Source organism: Triticum urartu, chromosome 2A (genome assembly GCF_056163025.1).
Source record: "Triticum urartu cultivar PI428250 chromosome 2A, HENAU_Tu73, whole genome shotgun sequence".
Classification (NCBI taxonomy): domain Eukaryota; kingdom Viridiplantae; phylum Streptophyta; class Magnoliopsida; order Poales; family Poaceae; genus Triticum; species Triticum urartu.
In genome coordinates, this window is record NC_141874.1 from 88,562,233 (window position 1) to 88,570,502 (window position 8,270).

The 8,270-nt window shown below is 49.1% G+C and overlaps 1 protein-coding gene across 1 annotated transcript; it reads left to right on the top strand.

Annotated features, from left to right (window-relative positions):
* The first annotated feature begins 1,105 nt into the window (after positions 1-1,105).
* On the top strand, positions 1,106-3,572 carry LOC125541086 (uncharacterized). Its single transcript, XM_048704572.2, has 4 exons — positions 1,106-1,707; positions 1,871-1,984; positions 2,145-2,451; positions 3,532-3,572. Exons 1-4 carry the CDS (start codon positions 1,189-1,191, stop codon positions 3,570-3,572), a joined length of 981 nt encoding a protein of 326 aa, XP_048560529.2. The 5' UTR covers positions 1,106-1,188.
* Positions 3,573-8,270: the final 4,698 nt, after the last annotated feature.

Genomic DNA, 8,270 nt, shown 5'->3' on the forward strand with positions numbered 1-8,270 from the left:
AAGTTGTTTAAACCGTCCCGCCAAAACACGGAGGGCCATCGCAGGACATGATAGCTCCACTTCACACAATTTTCAAACAATGCACATATCACACAGTTTAGTTACACAAGACAAAGTGAAATATCAAAAGGATGGGTATGAGATTAGATGAGACTGGCAAACACCGGCACACCACCACCACTGGTGTCATGCGAGCACAAAACGAGAGGGAGCCAGGGCTCCGCCTCCTCCTCTTCCAAGAAAGAAAGTTAGGGTTCGTGCCTCTCGCCGGCGCTGGTGCAGGTTCCCCTCGTCTCCGGTGGCCCTAGGGCCATGAAGGCGCGATGGATCCTGGCAAGGGCCGGCGGGAGGGCTCCGTTTTTAGTCGTTGTTTTCAATCTTGTTAGGTTTGTGTCCTACTCAGGAAGGCGAGACGGCGGCGGCTCCCTGAAGATGGAATAAAGGTCTCCCCGCCTAGCCCCCGTTCCGGCGGTGCGTCTAGTATCGTTGGTGGGCGTGTGGAGGTGTGTCTCCGGCAGATCTATCTTTGATGAATTTGCTCGCATCTCGTCATTGTTCGTCTACGTTCGTGTGTCTTCGGTTTGGACCCTTTCGATCTACGTTATTTTTCATCGGCGGCGGTTGCTGTTCTGGGGTGCTGGTCCCGTGGGGCCTTAGTACGACGACTTCCCGACTGTCTACTACAACAAGTTGTGCCCGGCTCCGGCGATGGAGGGGCGATGACGGCGGCGCGCCTTCGACTCGCTTCGGTGCTTGTAATCGTTGCTAGGTGGTCTACGAATCTTGATGTAATTTTTATTTGTGGTGTTTGTTGTACTGCCATGATTGAAAATTGAAAGTTTTTCTTAAAAAAAAACACAGGACAGCAAGTTTTTTTTTTGAGGGGACACAGGACAGCAAGCAGCTCAGCAAACGCAGCAGGTCATCAGAACTTCCTAGACTCAAAGCGGCAAAGCCGCCAGCGTGCCAGCCTCGATTGTGTGGACCGGGCTAAGGAAACGGCCTGCAAGCCCACCACGCGCCCAAAGCCCGGGACGGCGGCACCTTGAAATACCTCGCGTTGGCGCCCAACGCAACCGCCGCAACCAACAGCTTTCCTCGCCGGAGTCCCCAACAAACCAAGAACCCCTCCTCTCCCCACCGCGCAGTAGCCCACCCGCCGCCTCTGCTCTCCGGCGCCGGTGACCCATGGACCAGTTCCACGACGGGCACCACGTGCGGCTGCGGAGCCGCGCGCACCGCACCCGCACCTACCTCCACGCCGCCGCCGACGGGGAGAGCGTCACCCTCAGCCAGGTCCGGGCCTCCATGAACGCGGCGTGGACGGTGCACATCTACCACCGCGCCGACGGCGACGAAGACGACGACGGCCCGTACCTGCTCCTCCACAGCGCCGCCTACGGCCGCTACCTCGGCGCCACGGACGTGCCGGCGCGGCGAGGCCACCGCGGCTTCCGCGCGGAGCTGCGCGACTACGACCAGCCGGAGGTGGGGGCCATCATGTGGCGGGCCGTCGGGACGGGCTTCGCGGACGACGTCGTCCTGCTCCACCACGCGGGCGGCCGCTTCCTCCTCGCCAACGGCAGGTACCTCCCCTGGAACGCCGGCGTCAGCCTCGACGGCGACGTCAACTCCATGATGCACTGGGTCGTCGAGCCCATCCCCGCTAGAGAGGCTGGCATGCCTGCCATTCCTGGCCCGCTTCCGGTGAGTTCGATCGATCGCCATGACCCGCTTCTCTGCTGAATTGCTTTCGGCGATTGCGAACTGTGCTAGTTTCAGGCTTTCAGCTGTACTTCTCTTCTTGCCAAATTTTTGGGAGCAGTTCTTGATTTCCCGAACATAACCATGGTTGATGGTCCAACTGCAGACCCGCCCAGGAATGATATTCCTCTCCAACATATTCATGAACCGGGGGCCGGGACGGCAGATCGGGGGCGTCGAGCCCATCCCGGCAGAGTCGGGCATTCATGGCCGTCCTCCGGTGAGTTCGATCGCCATGACCCGCTTCTTGATTCTCCTACGATTGAGCGAATTGGCTTATTCGGCGTCGTTCATTTGAACTGCAGTTCTGTTCTTGCCAAATTTTCGAGCAGTTCTTGATCTCCCGAACATAACCATGGTTCTCTGCGATTCAACTGCAGACTCTCCCAAGATTCCTCTCCCACATGTTCACGGAGCCGGGACGGCGGATCCGGTACACTCCGACGCTCGGCGGGGACTACCCCGAGGACAGCGCCGGCTGGCGCGAGTTCTGGTTCAGGGGGAGGTCCGTGTTCCGTCTGAGGAACCAGGTGGTGATGCGCACCAGCATCAACCTGTACTACCAGAACATCGCCATGTGCGTCCGAGCGGGCCGCTACGGGAGGCTGACCCCGCTCGTCGTCGACCTGCCCCATGGCGGCTACGGCGAGACCCTCGAGATTGTCATCCTCGAGGACGAGACTCGTGGTGAGACCCTCTCTCCATCCCCCAACTTCCTAAATATCTACTCACGGTGGCAACAAGTGAATTTGTTATGCATGATCAATGATTTTGTGGGGTTTATTTTGGTGGGGTGCTAATCTGCTTGTGCTTGAAACAGTTAGCTGAAACTTCAGTCTTAGAACAGTTTACTGAAAGTGTTGTGTCTGAAAATAATACGTAATAAACTGAAACTGTTGTAGTCTGAAACTGTTAGGTCTTGGGAATTGTCTGCAGCTGTTGTAATCTGTTATTGGGAAAATTACTCACTGTAGAATTTAAAACTCCAAATCAGTTGATTCATCTCTTTTCAGCCTTAACAGAGAAGATGGTGAGATATCCGTTTGATTTAGTCCATTTTACTCGTGTTGAATAATATGTGAACAAAATTCAGGTTCCAAAAAATATTAAATTAAACCTTATTTCTGCACATGAGCTCCAAATTTGGTCTGAGATTTAAATTATTCATCTGCTTTCCTGCTGATCTTCTTTGTATAGAATTGTAGTGTACTAGTGTTGTTCTTGAATCTGTTATCAGCAATGCACACATGTTGGTGTTGATATATTTTGCTGCATGAACATGATGTTTGTGGTCTTACTTTAGTGGAGTGCTAATCTGATCGTGCTTGGAAAAATGATATTATGATTCATTTTGTTAGGACTTGAGAGCTGTCTGGAACTGTTGTGATCTTATAGATAAGTAAGAGTAGTTGGATGTAAATAGTAGGCGGCATGTGGATTTATCAGTATGTACACATGGTAAAAAATGGACTGAAGCTAGTTGAACATTTCTGTCCTTGATTCAGAAGATTCAGTTTGTCCATTTCGTAACATTTGCCGCTAGTAGAAATTATGCAAGTTATAGGCCAAATCAAGTTCAGTCATCTTATTCACCTTTGCAGAGAAGATACTAATTTTCTTATCAGTTAATGAAAGTCAGGTAGTGTCTTTCAATACTACATAAAGCTTAGTTCCTTGCACATTATATTGCTTCAGGTTTTGCCTTCTTGATCATGTTATTGATTATTGGCGTGCCACCTAACTGGCTCATAATTTCTGCTATTTCAGCCTACGATGATCTGCGACACCCAGATATCTACGCGGAGTAGAGGAAGATCAGAGCCGGTGTCCTGACAGTTCACAAGTTTCTCCACCTCGGATACGATGGCAGCAGAACTGGACGCCTACTTTTGCCTATAGATAGATATAGATTCAGAAACTCAGCAGCTCTCGTGTTCGCGGTTCTATGATTCAGAACTACTGAAAGCGTTGGGTCCAATGGCTGAACAATATTGTAGTGATGCTGAATGTAGTAGCTCTTCTGACATTCATCCCTGCGATGTGAATGCCACGGCTTCGTAGACAATGCATTTCACTGTAGGGTTCTCGCAATGAGTCGATGATCCTGCAATTTTTTGGATCATGCATTTTGTGTAACTGAAAAATGCAGTGGTTTATGCAATGAACTTCATTCCTTTTAGACTATGCATTTCGCGTATAGCTGGAGAATGCAGTGGGTTCTTCCTCTGCGCTGTTGATCATGTTTTGAGTTGTGCTGTTTTGTGTGTCTTTAGAGTCCTTAACTGCTGGCCTGTACATACCAGGAAGAACTGTGGCCATGAGTAAAGCGAAAAGGTCTAATGATAGAATCCTATGAAGCTTTACATTTTGTAACATGTTAAAAGGAGGGAGTATCATCTATCTATGTTATCTCTCATGTGTGCAGATAGTTTCCAAACATATATGCAGCGGCGGATCCAGTGGGGGTACCGTGGGTGCCCTGGCACCCCCTCTAAAAATACGAAACCTTTTTTATCTAGTAGTACTAGTTAGTCTAATCCTCTATGTATTGTAGAGTAAGAAAGATACTCTGACAAATTTTATGGTTATACATGTCATTTCTATTGTGCGTGATAAGGTTGGCACCCCCTTTGGTTAAGCTCTGGGTCCATCACTGCATATACGAGGTGGAGCATCACAAACAGCATTCATATTGCTTTAATACTCAAAGTGGATTAATTTTGAAGTAATCATCCGCCAAGTTGCACATTAGAGCAACTCTAGTCGAACCCTCAAAAGGCCTTAACTCCTCAAAAGATTCCCTTTTAAGGAGTTAAACGGGACCTAGCCGAACCCTTAAAACATTTAACTCCTCAAAAATTTGAGAAGAAGTGCCTCTCTCCCTCCTCAAATTTGAGCAGCCGAAGGGAGTTCCCTGCAAAACATTCCTTTGCTCAGCTCCTCTCTGTCTCGGCCCTCGTCCACGCTGGCGTCACCCTCCACCGACGTCCTCCTCTCTGGTGATGCCTAGAGCTCCACGTCGCGAGGAACGTCCTGAAGGGGAACGTAGTAATTTCAAAATTTCCTACGCACACGTAAGATCATGGTGATGCATAGCAACGAGAGGGGAGAGTGTTATCTACGTACCCTCGTAGACCGGAAGCGGAAGCGTTATGACAACGCGGTTGATGTAGTCGTACGTCTTCACGGCCCGACCGATCAAGTATCGAAACTACGGCACCTCCGAGTTCTAGCACACATTCAGCTCGATGACGATCCCCGGACTCTGATTCAGCAAAGTGTTAGGGAAGAGTTCCGTCAGCACGACGGCGTGGTGACGATCTTGATGTTCTACCGTCGCAGGGCTTCGCCTAAGCACCGCTACAATATTATCGAGGATTATGGTGGAGGGGGACACCGCACACGGCTAAGAGAACAATCACGAAGATCAACTTGTGTCTCTAGAGGTGCCCCCCTGTCCCCGTATATAAAGGAGCAAGGGGAAGGAGGCCGGCCCTAGGAGGGGCGCGCCAGGGAGTAGGATTCCTACTCCTAGTTGGAGTAGGTTTCCTCCTTTCCTAGTCCAACTAGGAGAAGGGGGGAAAGGGGGGAAGAGGGGAAGGAAGGGAGAGAGGGGCCGCGCCCCAAACCCCTTGTCCAATTCGGACTGGACTTGGGAGGGGCGCGCGCCACCTCCTGGTCCTTTCCACTAAGGCCCATTAAGGCCCATTGCTTCTTCCTCGTATTCCCGTAACTCCCCGGTACCTCCAAAAATACCCGAATCACTCGGAACCTTTCCGATGTCCGAATATAGTCGTCCAATATATCGATCTTTACGTCTCGACCATTTCGAGACTCTTCGTCATGTCCCCGATCTCATCCGGGACTCCGAACTCCTTCGGTACATCAAAACTCATAATATAACTGTCATCGAAACCTTAAGCGTGCGGACCCTACGGGTTCGAGAACAATGTAGACATGACCGAGACACGTCTCCGGTCAGTAACCAATAGCGGAACCTAGATGCTCATATTGGCTCCCACATATTCTACGAAGATCTTTATCGGTCAGACCGCATAACAACATACGTTGTTCCCTTTGTCATCGGTATGTTACTTGCCCGAGATTCGATCGTCGGTATCTCAATACCTAGTTCAATCTCGTTACCGGCAAGTCTCTTTACTCGTTTCGTAATACATCATCTCGCAGCTAACTCATTAGTTGCAATGCTTGCAAGGCTTATGTGATGTGCATTACCAGAGGGCCCAGAGATGCCTCTCCGACAATCGGAGTGACAAATCCTAATCTCGAAATACGCCAACCCAACATGTACCTTTGGAGACACCTGTAGAGCTCCTTTATAATCACCCAGTTACGTTGTGACGTTTGGTAGCACACAAAGTGTTCCTCCGGTAAACGGGAGTTGCATAATCTCATAGTCATAGGAACATGTATAAGTCATGAAGAAAGCAATAGCAACATACTAAACGATCGAGTGCTAAGCTAACGGAATGGGTCAAGTCAATCACATCATTCTCCTAATGATGTGATCCCGTTAATCAAATAACAACTCTTTGTCTATGGTTAGGAAACATAACCATCTTTGATTAACGAGCTAGTCAAGTAGAGGCATACTAGTGACACTCTGTTTGTCTATGTATTCACACATGTATTATGTTTTCGGTTAATACAATTTTAGCATGAATAATAAACATTTATCATGAAATAAGGAAATAAATAATAACTTTATTATTGCCTCTAGGGCATATTTCCTTCACGTCCATCCCCACCCTCTCCACCAACCGACAGCTCATCCTCTCCTTCGGCTCCGGTGGCTTCCTCTTGGCTGCTAGTGGTGGTTGTCCCGTGTGGTTGTGGCCATGGCCCGATGCGGATTCGACGACTCGGAGGCCGGTGGCGGTTCTAGTCGTCTGGTCGACGGGCGTGGCTTTGCTACTGTGGGTGCGAGGGTGCCTGTTGGGCCCCTGGTCCGGATCTGGAGGGGCCATATCTGGAGCCTCCGACGATGGTCAGGTAGGTGGGGGCGGTTGCTGGGTTGCCGGAGAGGGGCTCCCCACTCTTGTGGTGTGCTCCTCACTTGCTAGGTTTTGTTGTTGGGCTTGTGAGGTTTTCTTGAGGTGGCGTGCTCAACGCTTCCCTCGACATCCATGATGTCGCATGTCGATGCCTACGGAGGAGGGGACACCAACGAAAGTTGCGCAAGGCCTTGGCTGCTGTGGAAAACGATGATGTCCATGGACGTTGTTCTTCTCCTAGAGGTGTTGCTTCTGTGCACTTCTTCTCTAGGTCTTCCTACAACCTTGCCTTCATTGGGGTCACCCTTCCTTGGTGCCCTCTGTGGTGCCCTTGTGAGTGCAGCAATGCGAAGGTTCACTTTAGGGTCCTCGTGATGCCCTGGGTTTACCTTCTGTCTGAAGCTGAAAACTTGTTTAACAGACTCGTTGACATATTCCAGGAGGCATCTACTTCATTTCATGTATAGGGAGTAGTTTGTGCAACAGTATCGGGCACACAACAACTTATATGTAGGAATAATGCAATTTTAGTATCTTTTCGTGTCGTTTTAATCAATTCGTAGATGTTCTTTCTGTCTGGAACCAAAAAATTATTTAAATAAACTTGTTGACATCTTCAAGGAGGCTTTTCCTTCGTTTCATGCTCCAGGATTGGTCTATGCAACACTATTCACCTCCTACAACAATTTATATGTAGGAATCATGTGTTCTTGAAATCTTTTAGACGCCATGTCTTCTGGTTGGGAAGGCCATCCTGGAACCAGGGAGTTGCTAGGATTGTTGCCATGCCACAAGGGGCGCTGGAGGTTCTATCCACTTGCCAAGGTCTATTAATGTGACCGATAGTTGCCTACGGGCTATGGTGGTCTTCAGGGTTGGATGTTGGGACATGAGGGAAAGCCTTGCATGGCCTTGCTCATATGACCGCGACGACTACGTTCGTGGATGCCGTTCTTCTTTTTGGAGACGTCGTTTTATCCGCCTCTCCTCAAACTGCTGCTTTTTTGTACCGCCTGACCCGTCGCTGGACCGCAATAGCCGGTGAACGTTCGCTGGAAAGGATGACATTTGCGAAACGTTTTTGCTAACAGTTTCTTCATATGACGTTTTCTTTAGAATAGCATGACAATTTCTTCAGAGAAAGGCATTTTTCTTCACGTTTGATCTCATGTCGCAACTAAAACTGACAGAAAAATGCGTTCACTTGCCTTTCCCCTTTCAAGAAACATTCGCCAGTTAGTAATTCTGGTTTTTGTCTAGTCTTTTTTGTGCGGGGCGAGAGCCTTCTTCTATATTAATATAGAGTATTTTCATACATTCTCCAATTTTTATTGGCGGTGTGCATCTACTTTTGCCTATGATACTTGTGCAAACATTAGTCTAGCATCATCGCAAAATAACAATAATAAAATCATTAGTCTAGCTAGCTCGATGATGTCAGAAAATAACTTGATTGCCTCAGGGAACATAAAAGTAGCACTAAGTCGTAGA